The sequence below is a fragment of the Mesoplodon bidens genome (assembly GCF_964165515.1).
Source record: "Mesoplodon bidens genome assembly, chromosome: 11".
In the NCBI taxonomy this organism is placed as follows: Eukaryota; Metazoa; Chordata; class Mammalia; order Artiodactyla; family Ziphiidae; genus Mesoplodon; species Mesoplodon bidens.
The window spans coordinates 47,829,621-47,855,649 of NC_138167.1; the positions used below are offsets into that span (position 1 = coordinate 47,829,621).

Consider the following 26,029-nt stretch of genomic DNA (forward strand, 5'->3'; position numbering starts at 1 on the left):
CTCGGGAACCCCTGTGGTGGTCTTTCCAGTGCCCTGGCCCCTCCCAAGCCAAACACCAAGTTCTGGCTCCTTCAGGAATCTCTCACAATCCTGATCTCCCAGGAATTTGGGTATTGGAATAATTTCCCTCCCCCTCACTTCCAGTGCACACAAGTGACTTCTAGTCCGATCTGTTTATTCCATGTTCTCAATCCCCTCCTCCCATTAGGCAGCCATTGGAACCAGGACACCTCCCTCTTTCCCTCTTTGCCCTCCATCCAGAGTTGATCTTGTCCTTCTGCAAACACATCCTGCTCAATACAGACTGGAGTTTCTGTCATTGAGAATAGAGTGATCCATAAACCTGGAAAAGAGAGATAGGGTCTCAGATTCAGCCAGGTTAGGCTGATGGGGGCGGGGGGTGCTTAAACCTAGAATGGGCAGAGGTAGTGATGAAAAAGTGGGGCTACTGCCAATGGATGGTGGTTAGAGGGGTGCGAGGTGGCAAGGAAGGGAGCTGAAACACCCCAGACCTCCCACAGGAGTGCTGTAGATACTTGTGTCTATTCAGAAGTCATATCCATAAGGCAAAACGCAAAGACACAGACCAATCTTTAGTTCCTTTGAATGCCACCACTGCCCAGATTCTGGGGCCGGTTGTCCCTGGTAAGACCAAAACTTCCTATTCCATTTCCCAACTCTGACTAGAAATGAAAGAGGCTCCCAAGGATTTCAGTGAGGGGAAGGAGTAATACTTTCCTTGATCTCCCCACCCTCACCCTTCCAGCCTAACCTGGTCATTGGGCGTTTGATGAGGCAGTGGCAGGGGCCCCGGATCCATGGCATGGTTTCCTCTGGGCGCACTCCTGGACTGTGGGACCGCCAGAGGCTGAAGTTCTGAGCATCAGTCAGGGGGACTCTGAAGACCTGATTGGGAACTGGATGGTTGGGGGAAGGGCAGGTTATCCAGTTTCTTAGAGTTGTCTGCTCCCTTCTGTGCCTCAGGGCATCACAAGCCCAGCCTAGCAACTGGGCCTGACCAGGTGCTGAGAAGTCCTGGAAATGTGGTCACCACACTGAGTTCCACTTCTGGATTCCAGCATCTCTCCAGCGTCTCGCACCCTTCATGGTCAGTGGAATCAGTCTTGGTTCTTCCTGCTTCTACTATAAGCCCATCTCCAAGAGAGCTTTCCCCAAGTGCTAAGGTGGTAGAAAAACAAGCGGTCAACCCACTTGGTTTGTTTTCTTTCTTTCTTTGGCCGTGCTACACGGCTTGTGGGATCTTAGTTCCCCGACCAGGGATTGAACCCGGGCCCTCGGCAGTGAGAGCACAGAGTTCTAACCACCCAACACACTTGGAAAATGTGCAAGGTGAGTCTGCTGGTTCTTTTTTTTTCTCTCTTTGCTCATTTCAGGTAATTCTCTGAAATTTAGCAGTGATACTACCTCATGTTTGGATATTACTAATAGATATAATGTATCAAGTACCTGTTATGTTCTAAATGTTGTATTAGGTATTAAGGGTTTTTAAAATTTTGAAATATACCAGACTTACCTAGATTTTCGTTTTTTGGGATTTTCACTCTTTATTTATTTGAATAAATCTAATTATACCAGTGTATAAAATTTGTGTGTATACATATATATATATATATATATATTTTTTTTTTTTTTTTTTTTTTTTTTTTTTTTTTGCGGTACGCGGGCCTCTCACTGTTGTGGCCTCTCCCATTGCGGAGCACAGGCTCCGGACGCGCAGGCTCAGCAGCCATGGCTCACGGGCCCAGCTGCTCCGCGGCATGTGGGATCTTCCTGGGCCGGGGCACGAACCCGTGTCCCCTGCATCGGCAGGCGGACTCTCAACCACTGCACCACCAGGGAAGCCCATAAAATTTGTATGTTTTTAAAACATAAAATTATAGCCTAGTATTCTGGCTGTATAGTCTTTATAATCGTTATTTTTTTAAAAATCTCTAATATACTATTGAGTAGATGTTATATTTTTCACTGAGTTGTTTTCCTATTAATTGATAAAAAGCTTTTTAAAAGTTTTGCTAGTAGAAATAACAGATATTCCTTTTCATGCGAATCTTTTTTAATTTCTGAAAGTGTTTTTTTAAATTAAACTTTAATTTTGAGATAATGATATATTCACATACAGTTGTAAGAAGTGAAAGACAGAGATCTTGTGTACCCTTTAGCCATGTCCTCCCAGCCCCCACCGAGGTAACATCTTGTAAAATTATAGCACTTTATTGCAACCAGGGTATTAACATATTGATACAGAACGGTTCTACCACCACAGAATCCTGGAGTTGCCCTTTTATAACCACATCCTCCTCCCTCCACCCCTTGGTAATCAATAATGTGCTCTTCAGTTCTATAATTTTGTCATTTTAAGAATGTTATATAAATGGCATCATACAGTATGGGATCTTTTTTGGGATTGGCTTTCTTTACGTAGCAGAATTCCCTGGAGATTCCTCAGTATTTGCATGTATCAGTAGGTTGTCCTAGGTGCTTTGCTTTTTTTTTTTTTTTTTTTGCGGTACGCTGGCCTCTCACTGTTGTGGCCTCTCCCATTGCGGAGCACAGGCTCCGGACGGACGCGCAGGCTCAGCGGCCATGGCTCACAGGCCCAGCCGCTCCGCGGCATGTGGGATCTTCCCGGGCTGGGGCACGAACCCGTGTCCCCTGCATCGGCAGGCGGACTCTCAACCACTGCGCCACCAGGGAAGCCCCTAGGTGCTTTTTTAACTGTACATTTTCTCTAACTTTCACAAAAAATGCTACAGTATAATTCCGATTTTCAGATGATCCAGAGAGATTAAGTGGTTGAAGGAATTTGCCCAAGGTCACACGGCTTGTTTGGAGTTTAAACTCGGTTCAAATTCCAAAGCTTTGATCCTCACAACAATTCTGTAAGATTGGTAGAGTAGACATTTTCTGTTTTTTTGTTTTGTTTTTTTAAATAAACGAGGAAGCAGGTTACAAAAGGATAAGTGATTGCCCAAGGTGAGACACTTAAAAAGAGACAGAAATAGTACTCACACCTGGATCTTCCACTTCCAGGTCTGATTCAGTTTTTATTTTATCTTGCTTACCCCACCATTCAAGTCTACTTTCTCCTTCTCAGTCTCTTCTTGGCTCTTTTTGCCCCCATCCTCTGCTCTATAACAATGCCCCACCACATCCCAGCCATTCTTTAGGAACTCAGACACATCTTTTCTGCCCCTAGCATGCGACAAATCCAAGATACTTACGTGTCTTTAACAACACCTTCAGTACAGCTTCCTGGTACCTTGTGTGGCTATTCTGGTGCACGGAATGATTCCCATCTTCTGAGATAATAGGGGGTAGCCTAGTGGGCTGTGGTTCTTTTTGGTCTGAAACGAGAGCAGACTTGCTCTGAGTACTTAGCAAATGGGGTTATTTGACTTTCTGAGTCTCTGGTCTCCATGCCAACCAGGCACAGGGCAGGGATGTCTCCAAGCCACTCACATCCGATTCTCAGGATCTCAGGAGTCAAATCAAAATGCCTGTGACAGAGGGGAGGGAGGGAGAACAGTGATCAGACCTTCCTCACTACTCTCTTGCTCCTCCCTGACTCCTGGGTTTTGAGTGGCCGCCTGCTAGAATCAGGATATTGACAAATACTTAAGGTTAGTGTAGGTGAAACAGGCCCCTTGTCTGGATGGATATTCCTTTCCTGAGATTGGCATATTTGCAGAGCGTCAGTTGGTCTAAGAGGGGAAATTATGTTTAAGCTAAGTGCTGGAGGATAAGAAGGGATTCATGGGACATAGTAGTATCAGGAAGAGCATTTCGGGCAGCAAGATATCAAGTGCGTTAGAAGCGCTAGAGAGGTCTCAGCTTGCTGTTGACTTAGAGCCGGACTAATGCTGGGTAAAGTGGAGAGGGACAGGGCCGGCAGCTGGAAAGGCAGTGTAGAGTAGGGTAGTGTAGACTTAGCATTCTTATGGGGGTTTAGGAATCTCCTCTGAGGCAAAATCTGTATCTTACAGTGACTGAAAAAACCAGACCTTCCTTACCCAGTGCTGTGGTCTGAATGTTCCCATCCCCCCCAAATTCACATGTTGAAAACTTAATGCCCAAGGTAATGGTATTTGGAGGTGGGGCCTTTGGGATGTGATTCATGAGGGCAGAGCCCTCATGAATGGAATTAGTGCCCTTGTAAAAGAGACCTGAGAGAGCTTCCTTGCCCCTTCTGCCATGTGAGGAAACAATAAGAAGTCTGCAACCTGGAAGAGGGCCCTCACCTGGCATCCTGATCCTGGACTTCCAGCCTCCAGAAATGTGAGAAATAAATTTCTGTTGTTTATAAGCCACCCAGTCTATGGTATTTTGTTATAGCAGCCTGAATGGACTAAGATACACAGCCTCTTGTGTAGAGAGGCCATGGGCAAAGAGTTTTGCTAGGCCAATCAACACATCTTCAGATTTTGAATCAAAGATTGGGGTTGCAAAGAAGCTGGGACCATGTAAAGTCTTTTTCTATTGATGGAAGTTGGGGCAGTGAAGCTGCATCTTGTTTTGAGCAGCAGTAACCGGGGCCCAGTGTCCTTGGTGCCAGCAGTGCCCACCACAGCATCAAATGCAGTGGTGTCTGTGCCCAGCCAGGTCTGCAGCATGATTCTGAACATTGTTTCTGGTTACCCTCTGCCAAGCTTTGTTCTCTGTTCCTTCTACAATTTTTATGTGTTTTCCAATATTCCTTTTTTTAAATAAACTACTTCATTGTATAACAGACATAGAAAAAGTTGTATATATTTAATATATACAACTTATTGAGTTTGGAGATAAGTATACACCTGTGAAACCATCACCACAATCTATGCCACAAACATATACATCCCCTCCAAAAATCTCCTCCCACCTTCTTTGTTTATTGTTGTTATTATTTTTTTGACAAGAACATCTAACATAAGCTCTAACCTCTTAGCGAAGTTTTAAGTATATAACACAGTATTAACTATAGACTCTGTGCTGTACAGTAGATCTCTAGGACTTATTCATCTTGCATAACTGAAATTTTGTACCCTTTGATTACTACCTCCCTGTTTCTTCCTCCCCCCAGCCTCTGGCAACCACCATTTTATTCTCTGCTTCTATGAGTTTGATTATTTTAGATTCCTCATACAAGTGGTATCATGTAGTATTTGTCCTGTGTCTGGCTTATTTCACTTAGCATAATGTCTTCCAGATTCATCCATGTTGTTGCAAATGGCAGGATTTCCTTTTTTTTTTAAGGCTGAATAATATTCCATTATATGCATATACCATATTTAAAAAATTCAGGGACTTCCCTGATGGTCCAGTGGTTAAGATTCCACCCTCCCTGCAGGGGGCCAGGGTTCAATTATCTGGTCAGGGAACTAGATCCCTCATGCTGCAACTAAGAGCCTACGTGCCACAACTAAAAATGATCCCGCATGCTGCAATGAAGATCTCGCATATAGCAATGAAGACCCCGCATGCCGCAACTAAGACCTGGCACAGCCAAATAAACAAAGAAATATTTTTAAAAATAATAAAAAACCCATTCATGCGTTGATGGACATTTATGTTGCTTCCATATCTGGGCTGTTGTGAATAATGCTGCAACGAATATGAGAGTGCAGATATCTCTTTGAGATCGTGGTTTCAATTCCTTTCAGGATATATATATCAGAAGTGGGATTGCTGGATCATATGGTAGTTCTATTAATTTCTTGAGAAATCACCTTACTGTTTTCTATACTGGCTGCACCCATTTGCATTCCCACCGCAGTGCACGTGGGTTCCCTTTTTCCCTCACCAGTGCTGGTTACCTTTTGTGGGTTTTTTTGATCATAGCCACTTTAACAGGTGTGGGGTGACACTGCGGTTTTAATTTGCATTTCCCTCATGATTAGATGTTGAGCATCTTTTCATATACCTGTTGGCCATTTGTGTGTCTTCTTTGGAGAAATGTCTTTTCAGATCCTCTGCCCATTTTTTAGTTGGGTTTTCTTTTTTTTGTTTGTTTTTGCTATTGAGTTATAGGAATTCCTTATATATTTTGGATATTAACTCTTTATCAAATATATGGTTTGCAAGTATTTTCCCCCATACTGTAGGTTGCCTTTTCATTTTGCTGATTGTTTCCTTTGCTGTGCAGAAGCTTTTTAGTTTGATGTAATTCCACCAATATTCTTTTAATAAATTCATGTTCTGCTTAAATAGGCTAGATTTGGCTTGCATCTCAGAATCCTGGGCTTGTCAGGAACTGGGTCAAAATTTGCCATTCTCTCTTGAAATTGTTAAGATAGCTGACTCATCTCTGGTGGATGGTGGGGATGCCCCCTCTGTTTTAATTCATTAATTCATTAATTAATTAATTTTTGGCTGCGTTGGGTCTTCGTTGCAGCGCGCGGGCTTCTCATTGCAGTGGCTTCTCTTGTTGCGGAGCAGAGGCTCTAGGCACGCGGGCTTCAGTAGTTGTGGTTCCTGGGCTCAGTAGTTGTGGCTCACGGGCTCAGTAGTTGTGGCTCGTGGGCTCAGTAGTTGTGGCTCGCAGGCTCTAGAGCGCAGGCTCAGTAGGTGTGGCGCACGGGCTTAGTTGCCCTGCGGCATGTGGGATCTTCCCGGACCAGGGCTCAAACCCATGTCCCCTGCATTGGCAGGCAGATTCTTAACCGCTGTGCCACCAGGGAAGCCCCCCCACCTCTGTTTTATAGTCCTTCCCCAGCTCCTGCTTTTCCCCTTCATCCTGCTTGGCCCCGCACATTCATCATCATTTGTCCCTCCACACTCCCTTTTGCACTCCAGTGGAAATCTCCTTTAACATTCTCTGAGACAATGACATTACCAGAGTGGGACACTGTTTGAATCCCCTCCCTTGACAGTTGAGGGCTTGGGCAGGTGGAAGCCTGGACTGAACCAGGGGCTGAATTTACTTCATCACAGGTCATAGCAATGAGGGGCCATTTCCTAGAAGCAGTGTCATTTGAGTTTGGTCATTTGACTTTGGGGTCGTTTGACTTTGGGCTAAGTGAGGGTGTCAGAATGTCTATGGCCAAGTAAGTGTAGACTGAGGAGAAAGAGCAAGAGCATATTCCTAGTAGGCAATGGGACCTGGACTACAAGTAATTATTGGTCTGGGTGCAGGTGACAGTGGGAGCTCTTTACCGGGTCCCGAGGCCTCAGACTGTTCTTTAGGGTACAGCCAGATGATGCTCTCTATTATCTCAGTTTCCAAGTAGTCGTCTTCCAGCTTCCTGTATGGGTTACTGTGTGCTTGGAGGTGTATTGGACAGTATCACCCACTTGGATGCCTTCCTCTTGAATCAAGCACCAGTTGGCATATTCCTCGGATCAGTATTTGGCAAGCTGGAAGATATTTTTGGTAACCCATAGCTTCTGCAAGCTGCCAAGTTTTGGAAGCCACCTGAGGTGAAGGGTGGTGAGGGGTAGATGAGAATCATGCCACAGCTACTTGTGAAAGGGCATGTTCTGGGTAGAGGGATGCAATGAACTCTTTATACCTCCACCATGGCAAGGTAGATGAATCCATCATTTTGTTGGTAGATGGTATAACACAGGTTCTTCACTCACCCAGTTAATACTATACTCCATATGTTTTTTTGTGATAAATAGATATGAAGGGCCCTGACACTTTCTTCTAGAGCCAGGCCATAAATTAGGAGTTGCCATAAGACCAGATTTAATGCTTTGAATGGACCATGAAGGACATACGGGGTAGTGCAAAAGTACTTGGGTGGATCTTCTACTTTTCCAAATTTATGTTGCAGATTTCTCAATAGTATAAGCTTAAGCTTCCCAGGGCCACTGGGATGGTCACAAAATCTTAGTTTTCCACTGCTTTGCCTATTGCCTCTGTTAGCTGGAACTGGGGCTGATTGGCCACAATGTTTTCAGGCTGAAGAATTTTTAGAATGGGTCTACCTCAGTGGCTCCCAGAATTCTGACTTTCAGGTTAGGGTATTTGCCTGTCTGTTCCAGATTCTGAGTACATAGTGGTGATAATATCTAACAGACATTACTTGCAGTTGTCTTGAAGTTGGTGTCACTGCAAGCAGAGTAATACCACCCTGACCAGAAATTTATACAAGATCAGTTTGAGAGAAAATGTTGTGGTACTGTACGTAAAATATGACTCCTGTCTAAGAGGTCGTATCAGCTGTGGGGCATTAATCCCTCAAAGTTGAGTGGCGCGTTAACATGGATTGAAATTGGCTAAAGTATGTTTTGAAGGCTATCTTGCACTTATTGTCTTTCCTGAGATAAGAAAATAGTCAGTGCTTTGGGAGGAAGTGGACAAGAGCATAAACCCAGGGAACCAGACCAATTCCCAGGGCACATTTTACATATGGGGACAGTTCCTTTGCCTCCAAAAATATCTTCCTCAAAGTGGTGCACTTGTTCAGGATTCTGAACACAGGGGAGGTGGAGGGGGCACGAGATAACAGAGAGGCTTAGTGCTGGTTGCAGACTGCTGATGTAAAATGGACTACATGGATATTCTAGAGATAACAACAATAAAAAGGGGTAATAATTAGTGAATGTGCTCAGCACAACTATAAAAGGTAGGTACTGTTACTATCTTATTTTGTAAATGGAGAAACAGAGGCCCAGAGAAGTTCAGTGATTTATTTGCCCAAGGTCACATAACTAGCATATGGCAGAGACATGAGTTTAACCCAAGCAGTTTGGCTCCAGAGCCCATGCTCTTAACCACCGCATTAAACTGGCTCTTGAAATCATCTCATCAGGCCTTCCAGAAAAGACCAAGGACTAGGGAAAAACATGAACTGATAGAACTAGCCTCTTAATGGGCTCCCCTGTGTACAGCTCAATGGGGGCCCTGTCAAGGGTGTCTGCTCAACTTGGAGAAGCCTTGAGTTGGGAGAGAGACATGATGATATTACCTTGTTCTAGAGGCAGATCCCTGCCTCTCTGAGAGTCACTGAATTGTGGAATATCATTTCCTATGGCCAGCATCGAGGGAGCAAAGAGGACTGGAACCTGGTGGGCCAGTCTTCAGTGGATTAGATCAGTCCCAGTGAGGAAAACCAGTGGGGAAATGCCAAGCCCCTGTGGAAAAAGTGGTCTATCTGCTGCAATACAGACACAGTCATCCACCTTGGAGGTGCCCACTCCCTAGGCTTTGGCAGATTGTAGCTGTGAGTAGCTTGAGTACCTTCTCCCTTCTGGTTTCAGGTGGATGGGGATGATGGTCTATAGCAGCTATGAGACATATGAGTGTTTCCAAAATACATTTCTGTAACTTCAGTATGTTTATCCATTTAGAAAGGCAGAGGGGCTCAGAGGTTTTGGCCAGTTCACTCTTGGCTGAATTGTGCCATTCACGCTCCTGTTTGAAAAGCCAGAACTACAGTGCCCTCTGCTCCTGTTTGAAAAGCCAGAACTACAGTGCCCTCTGCTGGAGTCTAAGTGGCATCTCCAGCTGTCTCCTAATAGCGGGTCACCAAACAGGCAGCTAGGAGAGGTCAGGAGAACTAGGAGACTGAGCAGAGGACATTCCAATCAGGGTGGGGAAAACCACCTATGGGATCCCTTTGACACGATCCAGAAAATGAGAATACAAGTGATAATATGCTCAGCTTTTACCAAAGATGTGAGATTTACTTTTTCTTTGAAGAGATTCATTTGGAAGTAAGAGCAACTTGGAGGACTCAGTGAATTCCTCTGGGAGAAGGAATGGTAAAGGCAGCAGTGGAGGAAGATGGAGTGAGGCCCTTTGGATGTGTGGAGCTTGGAGGTCATCGTGTCTGTGGCTGGAGGGCAGTCACTAGAGAGTCTGGCAGGGAGAGGTCATTTGTTTCAAGCCAAGAATAAGGATAAGCACTCTTAACCACCCACCCCCATCGATTTGCCTCTGAGACACCTGTCAGTGGGCAATGCCCTGAGTGTAGATTTGTGTTAGGATGATGCCTAGCTTGACCACGGGTTTTCATATAACGAGGCAAGGGAGTTGTCTCAGCAAAGGGCCAGAAAAAAGGGAATTTTTCTGAAATTCTGACACTCCTGGACCAAGAGGAGTGTCCAGGTATGACGCTAAGAGTAGGTGGGAGAACAGGGTTCAAAGCAGGTGGTGAAATAGATTCAGCAAAGAAAAGGACAGATATATGGCCATGCTCCCCTGGGCAGGACAGAGAAGGGAAAGCTTAGGCACTCAAGGTGAATGAACACGGGAAGCTGGGCTGAACCTGCAGAGGCAACTAGTAGTAGTATCAGGAAGGGTGAGTCTGGGAGGGGCAGGAATCTACTGATTAGTAAACAAGAGAGTTCTGTTCACTGCTCAGGGATGCTCTTCTGTGGGCGGCTGCAATTGACCAGGCTCTTTCAGGGCCTGGATGAGCTATCCTTTGAAGCCAGCTAGCATTTGTTGCTTCTCAAGGCATCTTATGGTTAAAAATATTGCTTTCCATGGGAATTCCCTGGCGATCCAGTGGTTAGGGTTGGCACTTTCACTGCCAAGGACCCAGGTTCAATTCCAGGTTGGGGAACTAAGATCCCACAAGCTGTGCGGCCAAAAAAAAATGTACGTATATATGTGTGTGTGTGTGTATGTGTGTGTGTGTGTGTGTGTGTGTGTGTATTGCTTTTCAGGTACCCTATCCTGGCAAGTATGTTTTGAGTAGTAGGACAAAGATATTCCAGTCAGAGGAAAGGTATATGTTCCATATGTAAATAATAACTTACTTATTATGGTTTATAACTTTTCTTCCAATCATCTGTTGTACGGTTTTATGTGCTAGGTCTTAGGCGTATTACATACATTATATAATTTAATCTCCACAACAAATCTATAAGGAAGGCATTATTTACAAGTGAGGAAACAGGCACTCTGAATTTGCTTAGCGAGTTAGCTCCATGAATCTGAACAACTTTGAGTACCTGATAAACATGAGTTTCTGAAGTCAAGGATAAAACAAAGTATGCTCTCCACACCCAGTTTTCCTCTTTGGTTTTTCTATTTTGGTTCTTTATCAGGAGGAAAGAAAGGAAGGAGGCAGAGACTGGCAGAATATTTAGTTACCTGTGTTGACTCATGTCTATGAGTTTTCATTATGACTATAATAAGGAAAGCTTGAGTGGGCCCTCACATCTACTAGAAGGGAAAAAAAAACTTTCTTCAAAGAAAAATTGTGAATGACTTAAAAATATCATTATAGGGCTTCCCTGGTGGCGCAGTGGTTAAGAGTCCGCCTGCCGATGCAGGGGACGCGGGTTCGTGCCCCGATCCGGGAGGATGCCACATGCTGCGGAGCGGCTGGGCCCGTGAGCCATGGCCGCTGAGCCTGCGCGTCCGGAGCCTGTGCTCCGCAGCGGGAGAGGCCACAGCAGTGAGAGGCCCGCGTAACGCGCAAAAAAAAAAAAAAAAAAAAAAAAAATCATTATAGTCTGTGTTAAGAATGAGAAGTGTTAATAAGTTCATTTTAATGGTTGCTGTTAGAGCCCTCACTGAAGGGCCAAGTAAGAGCGTGGTTGATTTGAGCCTGGAGAACAGGTTGAAGTGCTAGTACGGGGGGACAGAAAAAGGTCAAACCGCTTGAGTGAATGTATTAACAAGGCGAAATCAGCCAGGAAGAGAGCAGGGCCAGAGAATCATTCTGAAGACAAGTGTGAATGACAAATTAGAGTCCTGTAAGACCACATGGAACTGAGGGTGAGCACAGTCAGGGACCGTGTGTTCCTTGAATTAGTGAATGTAGAAATTGGGATTAGAAAGACTTGGGTAAGCAAGGTGGATGGATGTTGTTTTCTGAGAGCCAGACAGAATGCTGTATTTTCTCCATACATACTTTCCCAAGCTAGTTCTGAAGTACTAGAAAGGTATGAGCCACGTTCCCTGTTACGGTGGTCCACATTCCCAAATCTCTGCCAGCTGACATATTGCAAGCAACCTCAGCAGCACCAGGATTCAGAAACCAGGTGAGCCCTGTTGCACTTTCCTGTTGATACGTTAAATAAGATGAGAGCTAAGAGCTTACCGTTTAATTTAGCAACATCACCATGCATATGAGCATTGGTGACTAGACACACAAGAAGTTTCAGTGGAGTGGTAGGGGCAAGAGCCTGATTGGCATGGGTTCAAGAGAGACTGGCAGGGCTTCCCTGGTGGCGCAGTGGTTGAGAGTCCGCCTGCCGATGCAGGGGACGCGGGTTTGTGCCCCGGTCCAGGAAGATCCCACATGCCGCGGAGTGGCTGGGCCCGTGAGCCATGGCCGCTGAGCCTGCGCGTCCGGAGCCTGTGCTCTGCAACAGGAGAGGCCACAACAGTGAGAGGCCCGCGTACCGCAAAAAAAAAAAAAAAAGAGACTGGCAGGACATTTATAGACAGAAAGACCAGACAACTCTTTTGAAGAATTTTTCTGCATGGGGGGTGGGCAGGGAAATAGGATGTAGGGCTTTAAGGTGGAAGAAATTATAGCATGAATGTATGTAGATAGGAATGGCCAGAGATAGAAAAACTGATGCAATAGAGTGTGAAGAACATTGGAGTAGTGTCCTTGAATAGTCAACAACATGAGATCTGATGCACAAGTGGAGGGGTTGGTCTTAACAAGTGTGTAGACCACTCACTCATTATAATAAGACATATACAGGCACAGATGCAGGTAGATGGATAGACATGATTTTGTGAGAGGTTATAGAAATTATCTTCCAGTTGCTTCTGTTTTCACTGTGAAATAGAAGGAAAGTCATTATGTGAGAGTGAGGATAGGAGATGAGGTGTTAGAGGTTTGAGGAAAGAGAAGGTACGAAGTGGCCTTCAGGAGAGTGAGAGAATGCATAGAACAAGGAAATGTAGTCTGACTTCTGGGCAGCCATAGAGGCCCACTTGAGTTTAGTGATCAGGAATTTAAAGTGAGGCCAGTCAGCATGGTTGTTTTTCTCTTGTCGATGAGTATAAACTACTTTTCCCAGGAGTTTTGGTATAATCAGGAGTGGGAAAGGGGAGAAGGTGGCGGAGAAAGAAATGGGGACAATAGCTTGAGGGGACCATTTGGTCAAGAGAGGATTCTTTTTTTTTTTTTTTTTTTTTTTTTTTGGCGATACGCGGGCTTCTCACCGTTGCTGACTCTCCCGTTGCGGAGCACAGGCCCCGGACATGCAGGCTCAGCGGTCATGGCTCACGGGCCCAGCTGCTCCGCGGCATGTGGGATCTTCCCGGACCGGGGCACGAACCCGCGTCCCCTGCATTGGCAGGCGGACTCTCAACCACTGCGCCACCAGGGAAGCCCCAAGAGAGGATTCTTTATTTTCCCCAGATGGAATGATTACAGCACATTTGTATACTTATGGAAATGATCTGGGAAGAGGGAAAAAATTGAGGGAGAGGGGGATAATTACAGGAGCAAAATCCTTGAGGAAAGTGTGGATGAGATCCAGTACACAAATGGAGTCAGTTCATTCATTGTACCAGAGAGAAGGTATAAATGCAGTGGAATGTTAGATGTGATGATGGAAAGTCTCTTTTGATTGCTTCTATTTTTAGTTAAATAAGGAGCAAGGAAGTTATTAGCTCAGAGTGAGGATCCAGAGGGGATTTTAGAGATTTGAGGAGAGAGGGGGAGTTGCCTTGAGGAGTGGGAGAGTGGCTAGGGAAATATAATAGGATTTTCAGGAAGTCCCAAGTGCTCACTTGAGATTTGTGGTTATGGTACTAATCATTCTAGGAAGACTAGATGTCCTAGGCGGAGGGCCAAATACACATAACTTTGTCTTCATAGGTTTCCCTGGAGCTCCATACTCCAACTCCCTGGAGTTTCATAGCCTTGTCCTGAGCTTCTAGAGTCATCCTATGTGCCCCGGAGCTTGGCCATGTGGTCCCAGACTTCAGCTCCTGGGCAGCTCAAGTGGCTTCAAGGGAATACTATGAATAGAACATAATTACTATTGAGTGGAATTTTCAGGTGGAAGTCTGAATAACATGGTTGAAGCCAAACTTGGCAGAGGGTAGCCAAGTTCCCTGAATGTCTTTGTGCATAGATATTTCAGGATGTGCACAATTAAAATGACTTGTCAAGAACCTACAATATGCTGCCACTTGAGGGCAAAAGACACACATAGATTGAAAGTGATGGGATGGAAAAAGATATTTCATGCAAATGGAAATGACAAGAAAGCAGGTGTAGCAATACTCACACCAGACAAAATAGACTCTAAAACAAAGTCCATAGAGAAAGACAAAGAAGAATACTATATAATGATAAAGGAATCATTATATTATGAGAAGGGGATATTACACTTGTTAACATATATGCACCCAATATAGGAGCACCTAAATACATAAAACAAATACTAACAGACAATAAAGGGAGAAATTGACAGGAATACAACAATAGTAGGAGACTTTAATACCTCACTGACATCAATGGACAGATCTTCCAGACAGAAAATCAATAATGCAACAGAGATCCTAAATGACACAATGAAACAGTTGGACTTAATTTATATCTACAAGACACTACAACCAAAACAAAACAAAAACAAACAAACAAAACCCAGAATACACATTCTTTTCAAGTCACATGGAACATTCTCTAGGATAGACCATATAAAGGACACAAGAGAAGACTCAACAAATTTAAGAGGACAGAAGTTATTTGAAGCATCTTTTCTGACCGTAACAGTATGAAACTAGAAATCAACCACAGAAGGAAAAATGAGAAAAAATGGCTTGTCAGAAATGGGAGATGAGTTACAGAGTTCTGGCTGGCATGCAGTGAAAGCAGTCTGTGATCAAAGTGGGAGTTGGAAGTGCTTTGTTATGGTTTTAGCCTTGAATTCCTTCTAGATTTTGAAATTTACTCTTATGAGGATGAAGCTCTTGCCTCAGCTCTACACATGGCTGGCTCATTCTCATTCTTCATGGTGTGGCTCAAACATTACCTCCTTGATTACTGTCTAAAGTGGGCCTCTCAGGCTTCCCTGGTGGCACAGTGGTTAAGGATCTACCTGCCAATGCAGGGGACACGGGTTCGAGCCCTGGTTCAGGAAGATCCCACATGCCCTGGAGCAACTAAGCCCATGCACCACAACTGCTGAGCCTGCACTCTAGAGCCTGCGAGCCACAATTACTGAGCCTGCGTGCCACAACTACTGAGGCCTGCGTGCCTAGAGCCCATGCTCTGCAACAACAGAAGCCACCACAGTGAGAAGCCTGTGCACTGCAATGAAGAGTAGCCCGCGCTCGCCTCAACTAGAGAAAGCCCGCGTGCAGCAGTGAAGACCCAATGCAGCCAAAAATAATAATAATAATAATAATAATAATAATAATGATGATGATGATAAATAAATAAATAAAGTGGGCCTCTCCAAGTTACTCTCCATCATGGGATCTGCAAACTCAGTTGCCTATAAGAGTCAGGCAGATAATGTTTATGAATACAACAACTAAGAAACCTGTCCCATCTAAAGGGGCAGCTTCTGCTTTGCTCTGGCCATTTGTGGTCATGTGGGAATTTAGGGCCAGTGTGGCCAGTTCTAATTTTTAAGAGAAGTCAGAAATGTGGATTTTACATAAAATCTCCTGATTTTTAGATGTGGGTCCAAATTTTTTTAAGATATCACTCTGCAGGCTGAGTCCGGCCCTCTGGCCAGCAGTTTATAACTTCTGATCCATTGCATCAACTCTCCCAGCCTTATATCCTTCCCAGTACTTGTTATATTCTGTGAATACCTTGTTTGTTTATTTACCTGTTTATTGTCTGTGTTAGTCACTGTTGTAGTCCTAGTGCCTAACACAGTGCCTGGCACAATCAGTTCCCAATAAATAATTATCTGATGTTGGATGAGAAGGGGAGTCTGGATTGGTGACTTACTTGGGAGGTTTCTATGTATTCTGAAATTATATATATAAATTATAAATATGAATATATGTATGTATGTGTGTGTTTATATAGAGGTGTGTGTATATATGTATATACGTAAATATATGTGTATATATACACACACACACACAAACACCTGTATATGGCAAATATTTTCTCTTCGTCTCTCTTTTATTTATTTATTTATTTTGGCCATGCCACACGGCTTGTGGGATCTTAGTTCCCAAACCAGGGATCAAACCCGGGTCCTTGGCAATGATAGCACAGAGTCCTAACCCTTGGACTGCCAGGGAATTCCCCTCTTAAGTCTGTTTCTTGCCTTTTAACTTTATGATGTCTTTTGATACAGAATTATAGCTTTTATTTAGGAAAAATTGTCAATCTTTTCTCTTAGGCTTCTGGGGCTATGTCCTATGAGGAAAGTTTTCCAAATTAATTTACAAAGTGTTTTTTTTTAATTTTTAATTTTATTTTTGGTTGCATTGGGTCTTCATTGCTGTGTGCGGGCTTTCTCTAGTTGTGGCGAGCAGGTGCTACTGTTTGTTGAGGTGCGTGGGCTTCTCATTGCGTTGGCTTCTCTTGTTGCGGAGCATGGGCTCTAGGGTGCACGGGCTTCAACAGCTGTGGCACACGGGCTCAGCAGTTGTGGCATCCGGGCTTAGTTGCTCTGCAGCATGTGGGATCTTCCCGGACCAGGGATTGAACCCGTGTCCCCTGCATTGGCAGGAGGATTCTTAACCCCTGTGCCACAAGGGAAGTCCCTATACTTATTTATTTTAAATCTGCCTTGTAATCCAAACATTTACGATAAAAACCTCTTTTCACTTACTTGATAGTGAACTTTGAAGCATAAAAGTTTTAAATTTTGATGAAATCCAATTTATCTGTCTTTCCTTCTGTCACTTATGCTTTCGTTTTCTTTTCTTAGAAACCACTGCCTAGTCCCAAGGTCATGAAGCTTTTTCTTCTAAGAGTTCTAAAGTTTTAGCTCTTACATTTATGTCTATGGTCCATTTTGAGTAAATTTTTGTATACGGTGTGAGGTGGGGTCCAATTTCATTCTTTTGCATGTGATTATCCAGTTTTTGCCGCACAATTTGTTGAAACGACTATTTTCTCCCATTGAATTGTCTTGGCATTCTTGTTGAAAATCAACTGACCATAAATTAAGGGTTTATTTCTGGACTCTCAGTTCTATTTCACTGATCTATATGGCAATTCTTATGCCAATATAACACGGTCTTGATTACAGCAGCTTTGTAGAAGATATGAAATTGGGAAGTATGTCCTCCAACATTGTTATTCTTCAAGATTGCTTTGGTTATTCTGGGTCCCATATATTTCCATATGAATTTTAGGATATCTTGTCAATTTCTACCAGATATCATTATCTTTGGGAGATATTTCTTTTTTTACAAAAATTGAAATATAGTTTACATAAAATATTATGTTAGTTTCATTTGGGTGATATTTCACTACAAGGAATTCTAAGCATCTAAAATGTGTCTGGAAAGGGATCTCACATTTATTCCTCCCCTGCATCCTAACTCACATACTGAATTTGGCAAATATTCAGGAATCTCCAACTTAGTCCAGGACACTTATCTATGTTTTTATCAGTAATTCTTTAAGGTACCCTAGTTTCTTTTTGTTTTTTGTATTTTTTGGCTGTACTGTGCAGCATGCGGGATCCTAGTTCCCCCATCAGGGATCGAACCCATGCCCCCTGCGTTGGGAACGCAGAGTCTTAACCACTGGACCACCAGGGAAGTCCAAGGTGCCCTAGTTTCTCGATGTATTTTAGACTATTAAGTGTGAATAGCTCAATATTATATATATATAGTAGAAGCTCTTCTAAAGAAGCTCCATTGAGGGTACTTCCCTGGTGGTCCAGTGGGTAAGACTCTGGGCTCCCAATGCAGGGGGCCCAGGTTCAATCCCTGGTTGGGGAACTAGATCCCACATGCATGCTGCAACTAAGAGCTCGCATGCCTCAGTGAAGATCCCTCATGCCACAATGAAGATCCTGCATGTTGCAACTAAAGATCCTGCATGCCGCAAATAACATCCAGTGCAGCCTAAATAAGTAAATAAATAATAAATATTAAAAAAAGAAACTCCATTGACTAGACTTGCTAGATTAATTAATGTTCTCCATTTCCTCTGAAAAACATATTAAAAAATGCCTGCAACACTCCAGTTGCAGCCAAGAGCTACTCTTGAGTATACCTGCACACTTATGCTTCCACCAGTTGAATTGTGTGCATACCAAGAGTCAGCTGTGGTTTTTCTCCCCAAACAATTTATGCCAGGTTTATTCTGTAATTGCAATATTGCAATTTAATGATATATTATTTCAACTAATGGAATATGTATTTTTTTAAAAAGAGCAGTGAGTGCCTCCATGAGATTTACCAGGGGCACCCAAAGCAAAACAGTCTCAACCTTTCTACATAAAATGTATCAAGCAAGCATTAAATAAATTTATGAGATATTAAAAAAAAAGAGCAGTGGTTTGTATAAAAATGAAATTGAATGCTTTGGAAAAACTCAAACTTCAAAAAATTACACTTTGAATTAAAATGGATGGGATTTAGAAAATTACCATTTTGCAACTATCATAGAAATAATTGAACCATCACTATATACTAAAACTAGTAAGCGAAAGTTTGATGAAGAATAGGGTATTTACATTTTTTCAGAGTATCTTCCTGGAAATTATTACTAATTACAAAACAAAAATAGTAACTTGACAGTGGAGAAAACTGGAAAACACCACCTTAATCAAATGGTCAAAGTTAACATGACCAATAATGGGACAAAATGACATCACAAGCCTCCTGATGTGATGTATTGAAGACATAATATTGCTTAGTCCTGCCAAAAATATTTAAACCTAATCTAATCTTGAGAAACATCAGACAAACCCAAATTAAGAAAAATTCTATAAAATATCTTGCCTGTACTTTTAAAATTGTCAATGTCCTGAAACAAAGCATCAGAGGAATTGTTCCAGATTAAAGGAGACTAAAGAGACATGCCAACTAAATGCAATCCTTATTTATTTGATTGATTGATGGGTCAATAAGTAATTAACCAATTTAATTGGTTAATTAACCAATCAAATAATTGATTAACCAATTATTTCTATTTCTGTGATCAGTCTTATCCTTAACTGTATCCTAGAAGGAAAAATTTTGTTCTAAAGGACATTAATGGGACAATTGGCAAAATTGGAATATAGACTATAGATAATTAAATAGTATTGTATCAGTGTTAAAATTGCTGAGTGTGATACCTATACTGTGGGTTGTTATCTAAGAAAATGTCCTTATTCTTAGGAAATACAAACTGAAATATTTGAGAGTAAAGAATATAATATGAGCAGCTTATTCTCAACTAGCTGAGAAAAAAATAGATGTTTATATATAGATATGTAAATATATAAATTATATATATATGGAGAGAGAGCAAGCAAATGTGGCCAAATATTAACAATTGACTAATTTGGGTAAAGGGTATAGAGAATTTCTTTTGTACCAGTCTTACAACTTTTCTATAATTTTTTAAAAATTAATTAATTTATTTTTGGCTGCGTTGGGTCTTTCTCTAGTTGCCATGGCTTCTCCTGTTGCAAAGCATGGGCTCTAGGTGCATGGGCTTCAATAGTTGTGGCGGGCAGGCTCTAGAGCACAGGCTCAGTAGTTGTGGTGCACAGGCTTTGTTGCTCCGTGGCATGGGGGATCTTCCCGGACCAAGGCTTGAACCTGTGTCCCCTGCATTGGCAGGCAGATTCTCAACCACTGCACCACCAGGGAAGCCCTCTATGACTTTGAAATTATATCATGAAAATACATTATTTTTTTTAAAAAATATTTATTTATTTTTGGCTGCGTTGGGTCTTCGTTGCTGCACACGGGTTTTGTCTAGTTGCGTTGAGCAGGGGCTACTCTTCACTGGGGTGTGCAGGCTTCTCATTGCAGTGGCTTCTCTTGTTGCGGATCACGGGCTTCAGGCGCGCGGGCTTCAGTAGTTGTGGCTCGCGGGCTCTAGAGCGCAGACTCAGCAGTTGTGGCACACAAGCTTAGTTGCTCCACAGCTTGTGGGATCTTCCTGGACCAGGGCCCAAACCCGCGTCCTCCACATTAAAAGGCGGATTCTCAACCACTGCGCCATCAGGGAAGCCCTCTATAATTTTGAAATTATATCATGAAAATACATTTTAGAGATGGTTAATTAACCATAAAGTTTATTTCCTTTCCCTCCTAAATTTGCTAAAATCACATCAAAATAACAACAATAACAATAATGGCATTAACCTTCAAGGTCAAAGAGAGAGGAAGGATACAATAGCAAGATGATATATTTCAGTGGAAATATCTTTTGAAAAATGGGAAGTAGAGAGAGGGGTAGTAACAAATTTATCAGAATAGGAAAAGTTTTAACTTAAGTTTCTGCAATGGAGGATACACGTAGAATCGAGCTAATTCATTTGGGAGGCTCAAACCTTAGAACGCAGCAGGTACCACAGAAGGTAGGAGTAAAGACTAGGTCTGAGAACAGGAAGGTGGTCACTGAAGCTGTCTACAGAGCATGTGGCACAACCAGGCAAACCACCATGCCCCAACAAGGAGATAAAAGATTTCTCTGTCCAGCAATCCCACTTCTGGCTATATATTCAAAGGAAGTGAGAACAGGATCTTGAAGAGGTATCTTCACTCTCATGTTCATTGCAGCATTATTCACAATAGCCAAGTTATGGAAACCTAAGTGTCTGTCAATGGATGAATGGATAAAGAAGATGTGATGTATATATATATACATATATATATGTATATATATATATATGCCATGAAATATTATTCAGTCATGAGAAAGAAGGAAATCCTGTCATTTGCAACAACATGGATGAACCTTGAGGGCATTATGCTAAGTAAGATAAGTCAGACAGAAGACGACAAATACTGTATGATCTCACTTAGACGTGCAATCTAAAAAAGCGGAACTCAGAAACACAGTAGAATGGTGGTTGGGGGGGGGTGAGGGGATGAGAAGTTGGCCAAAGGGTATAAACTTCCAGTTATAAGATGAATAAGTTCTGGGGATCTAATGTACAGCATGGTGATTATAGGTAATTACACTGCATTATATACTTGAAAGGTACTGAGAGAGTAGATCTTGAATGTTCTTACCACAAAAAAGAAATGGCAATTACGTGACATGATGGAGGTATTAGAGCTAATACTATGGTAGTTATCATCTTGCAATATATTTTAAGCATATCAAATCAACATATTGTACACCTTAAACTTACACAATGTTATACATCAATTATATCTCAATAAAACTGGGGAAAAAGAGAAAGATTTCTCTGGAGGAACTGAATCTTGGAGGCACTGCACTCCTGCACAAGATTTACTGTGAGGGACGGCATATGGTGCAAGACTAAAAATACGATGATTAAGTGAAAATCGAGATCCTCAAAGGTGAGACTCAGTGCCCCCTTCTCCTGTCTTGATCCCATTATGCTAGCAGACAAACATGTAACCAATCCCCAGAGAAGCAATTATAGTGTTCTTCCCTGGAGAAAATGTAGAGATCCAGAGGAAAGCTCCCAGTGAAGCCCACAGTGGATAACTACCCCTGCCCTCCAGGCTTCTAGTCAGCTTTTTAGTTCCTCACTCTTAACTTATAATGGAGAGCCAAGGATCACCAGTTATTTGACAATAGTTATCAATGAGGAAGATAGAGATCAAAATAAACTCATAGGAAAAAGGGCACAGAGGAAACAGAGCTAATGCAGAGAACAGAAGAGAATTTCAAATAAAGTATAATATCCCTAAAGAAAAAAGAAGATATGGAAAAGGAAAACCAGAGGACCAAAAACAGCCCTTGGAAATTAAAAATATAGTAACCAAAATAAAATGTTCTGATACAAAGGTATGGTGATTTTCCTGTAGGTCCACAGCTTCTTTATTACCCCTCCCCTTGAGTGTGGGCTAGATTTAGTAGTTCTCTTCTAACAAACAGAATAAGGTGGAAGTCAGAGTCACTTCTGAGACTGTCATCAAAAGGCATTGCGGCTTCCTTCCTCCTTCCACTCTCTCTCTCTCTCTGATCACCTGCTCTGAGGAAAGTTAGCTGCCAAGTGAGAACACTCAGGCAGCTTATTGGTAGGCCCACGTGGTGAGAAACTGAGGTGTCTTGTCAATAGCCAGAGAGGAACTGAGGCCTCCAGCTATGAGATGACTGCAGCTCCTGCTGACATCCTGTCTGCAACCACAAGAGAAGCCCTTAGCCACAACCAACTAGCTAAACTGCTTCTTGATGCCTGATTCACAGAAACTATAAGGTAATAAATGTTCGTTGTTTTAAGCCTCTATGTTTTAGGGTAATTTGTTACACAGAAATAGATAATTAACACAGAAGGTTGGAAGATAAAATTGAGGAACCTCCCAAAGAGTAAATGTTTTAAAACCCAAAGGAAGCATAGAGAAAGATTAAAGTTACAGGATCAGTTCGGGGGGTTTTAGAGCTGACAAATGGAAGTTCCAAAAAGAGAGAAGAGAGAAAATAGAGAATAAATTAATAAAGAAATAATAAAGGAAAATTTGTCAGAAATGAAGTGCACATATTTCCAGATTGAAGAAGCTCAGGGCATGTCTATCACAGTGAATGAAAAAAGATCTACAGCAAATTCCAACATTATGAAATTTCAGAACACTAGGGAACAAAAAGAAAAGCAAAAGCTTCTGGAAAGAAATACATCATACACAAAAGAATCCAACTGGAAGTTAGAGGACAATAAAGGTATAACTTCAATATTCTCAGAAAATGATTTTTCGACCTAGAATTCCATATCTGGAAAAACTGACAATCAGGCGTGAGGGTAGGGCTTCCCTGGTGGCACGGTGGTTAAGAATCCTCCTGCCAATGCAGGGGACACGGGTTTGAGCCCTGGTGCAGGAAGATCCCACATGCCGCGGAGCAACTAAGCTCATGCGCCACAACTACTGAGCCTGCGCTCTAGAGCCCGCGTGCCACAACTACTGAAGCCTGTGTGCCTGAAGCCCGTGATCCGCAACAAGAGAAGCCACTGCAATGAGAAGCCCGCACACCGCAACTAGGGAAAGCCCACGCACAGCAACGGAGACCCAACGCAGCCAAAAATAAATAAATTCATTAAAAAATGTGTGAGGGTAGAATAAAATCATTCTTCACTCAAAAATATACCTCCTACACATTCTTAGAAAACTATTCAAGGATATATTCCAGGAAAGGGAGAGAGTAAACCAAGAAAGAAAACATGGGATCCAGGAAATAGGGAATAAAACTTTGGAGAGAGGCAAAAGCAAGTTTCAGGACAAGAGCTATGCGCCAGGAGTAGGAGAAGGCAGAGTATAGGAGTAGGAGAGAGGAAGTTTGGGAAAAAAGGAATTGGTAGATTATTTGTTGTGTTTTGGTAGATTATTTGTTGTGTTTTGAGTGATTGGAAAAAATATCATTGGGCATTTAATAGAGCTGTTGAAGTAATTTGTGGAAAAAAGTAACAGTAGTTACCTGGAGAACTAAGCAAGTGAAAAAAATGGTGGCAATTCTTAACTCTAGGGATAAACAAAAAATTGAACAAAAAAGGAAAAGTTATTATAGTGACATTATTTGGCTTAGCAGTGAAAAATTTTTACATATTTCTAAGACTACAAGACTATAGATTTAAACTTGTATGTTCTATTGCTACATCCCAAATCATCAAATTTAGTGGCTTAAAAACAACATCCACAGGCTTCCCTGGTGGCGCGGTGGTTAAGAATCTGCCTGCCAATGCAGGGGACTTGGGTTCAAGCCCTGGTCCAGGAAGATCCCATATGCCATGAAGCCGCTAAGCCTGTGTGCCACAACTACTGAGCCACAACTACTGAGCCCGCGAGCCACAACTACTGAAGCCCGCATGCCTAGAACCCTTGCTCTGCAACAAGAGAAGCCACTGCAATGAGAAGCCTGCGCACCGCAACAAAGAGTAGCCCCCGCTTGCCGCAACTAGGAAAAGCCAGCGCACAGCAACGAAGTCCCAACGCAGCCAAAAATAGTAAAAAAAAAAAAAAAAAAAAAAAGCCAAAAAACAAAGAAAACAACATCCACTTACTATCTCACAGTTCTGTAAGTCTGGTGGTCTCTGCTTAGTCTCACAAGGCTGAAATCAAGGTGTTGGCTAGGCTGGGGTCTTATGTGGAGGCTCTAGGGAAGAATCCATTTTTCAGGTTCATTCAGGTTATTGGCAGAATTCAGGCTTTTGTGGTTATAGGACTGATGCCTTGCTGACTGTCAGCTGGGACACTCTCAGCTCCTAACTGCCACCCACATTGGCATGGAGGCCCCTGCATCTTCAAAACTGCACATGCTTCCAATCTCTGAATTCCTCTTTTGCTGTTAACTGGAAAAAACCACTCTGCTTTTAAAGGGCTTGTGTGATTAGATGAGGCCCACTCACATAACCTCCTTTTTTCCATGTAAAGTAACAATCACCAGAGTGTTATCCATCATATTCTGAGGGTCCGCCCACATTCAAAGGGGAGGGGATTATATAAGGGCAAAGTTCATTGAGGGTCATTCTTAGAATTTTGCTTACCACAAACCTAAAACTGTGACATAACTATACTGGAAAAACTAGGATGAGAGAGGGGAAGCACATGGTAGAGTATAAGAAAGCTAAATTTTCAACTCTCGTAACAGGAGGGCAATATATAATAACCCAAAATGGAACAAGGGAAATTTGCGGGTTAGGCCAAGTGTGTTTCTCTGAGAGAGGGTGAACAACTCCTAATCTGGAGACAATAGCATCCCCGTGGCATAATGCCAGGACCCAGCTGGGTGGGGGCAAGCAGGGGAGGGCTGGTGTAGGGCTATTAAGGGATTCCTAGCATCCATTAGTGGGAATGCGTGAAACAGAGCTGAATACGTGAAACAGAGCTTCTTTGATGGAATTAGAAAGAGAACAGAGAGTGCCCAGTGGAGGCCTGTACAAGATCAGTCCTTCTCAATCTTAACGTTGTACTTTATTTTTTCCCAGTTATCCCCTCCCTTTACCCCAATGCAACTTTTGCTTTAGTACCTGCCCACGCTTAGTTTCCTTCACATGGGTTCTCCATTCTGCCTGGAATACCCTTTCTCCTTCATTTCTGTGCTTTCAAGCAATTCATCTTCTAAGACCTTAATCTTGTCACATTTCCTGTAAACCCTCCCTTTAGAATTAGTTTAGTCACTCAGTATCACTTATTCATTCACTCACCCTACAAATATATTTATTAAACCTCTATTATGTGAGGTACTGCTAGGTATTGTGGATATAATACAGGTCTGATATATACTCACTGCCAACTAAAACTCCTTCAGTGGTTCCCTATAAAGTTAAAAGGTTTAGCATGGCTAACAGTATCCTCAGTTATCTGGCCCCTGCCTAGCTTTCAAGGCCTGCTTCTCACCTCCTGTCTATGCTTTATCTGTACCCAAGGACTTGGAGTTCACTTAATAAGGTTCTCTCAATTCTCTGTTCCTTTGTCTGTGCTGTATTCCCTTGTCATCTACTTGGTTAACTCCAATCATCCTTTAATACTCAGTCCTGGAATCATTTCCTGTGTGAGGTCTTCTCTAAAGGATCCCCCTATTCTCATTTCAAATCCAGTAGCATCAGGTACTTCCTCTTTTGTGGTTCCATAGTATTCCATATTTAATTGAATCATACACCATATTGCAAATTTTTTTGTTTGCGTGCTTATCTTCATCTGATGGTCAGCTACTTTATGGCAGAGAGAGGCCTAATCCTATCCATCTTTGTAATGCTAGTCACCAACATAAAGCCTGACACATAGTTGGTGCTTAATAAATGTTGACTAAATAAGCAAATGAATAAGAATACACTTATTCGGTTGAACACATTGGGTGTCTTAATAAGGATATTAAATGACAGGAGAGGGAATGGATATCTTCCATATTCCATAATTTTAACTAGTATAATTGTTAATCTTGGGGGATAAAACTCTAACCCAAAGTAGGAAAAGAAATGGCTAAGAAGTGGCCCTTCTAACCCTCTATTCTATGTTCCCCTTACATGTTTCTTCAGTTGTGTCCCTTTTCTTGTTCCGAAAGGAATTTTGATATCCTAATAGATATAAGTTGAAGAAGGCCAT

At 42.5% G+C, this 26,029-nt stretch overlaps 1 protein-coding gene across 1 annotated transcript; it reads right to left on the reverse strand.

The window, feature by feature from the left end:
• Positions 1-38: 38 nt before the first annotated feature.
• On the reverse strand, positions 39-26,029 carry SPMIP11 (sperm microtubule inner protein 11; the record flags this gene model as incomplete). The annotated part of the gene is made up of 4 exons (XM_081249723.1): positions 39-343; positions 773-917; positions 3,243-3,365; positions 25,951-26,029. The coding sequence occupies 4 exons, from the start codon at positions 26,027-26,029 to the stop codon at positions 295-297; spliced, it is 396 nt and encodes a 131-aa protein (XP_081105849.1). The 3' UTR covers positions 39-294.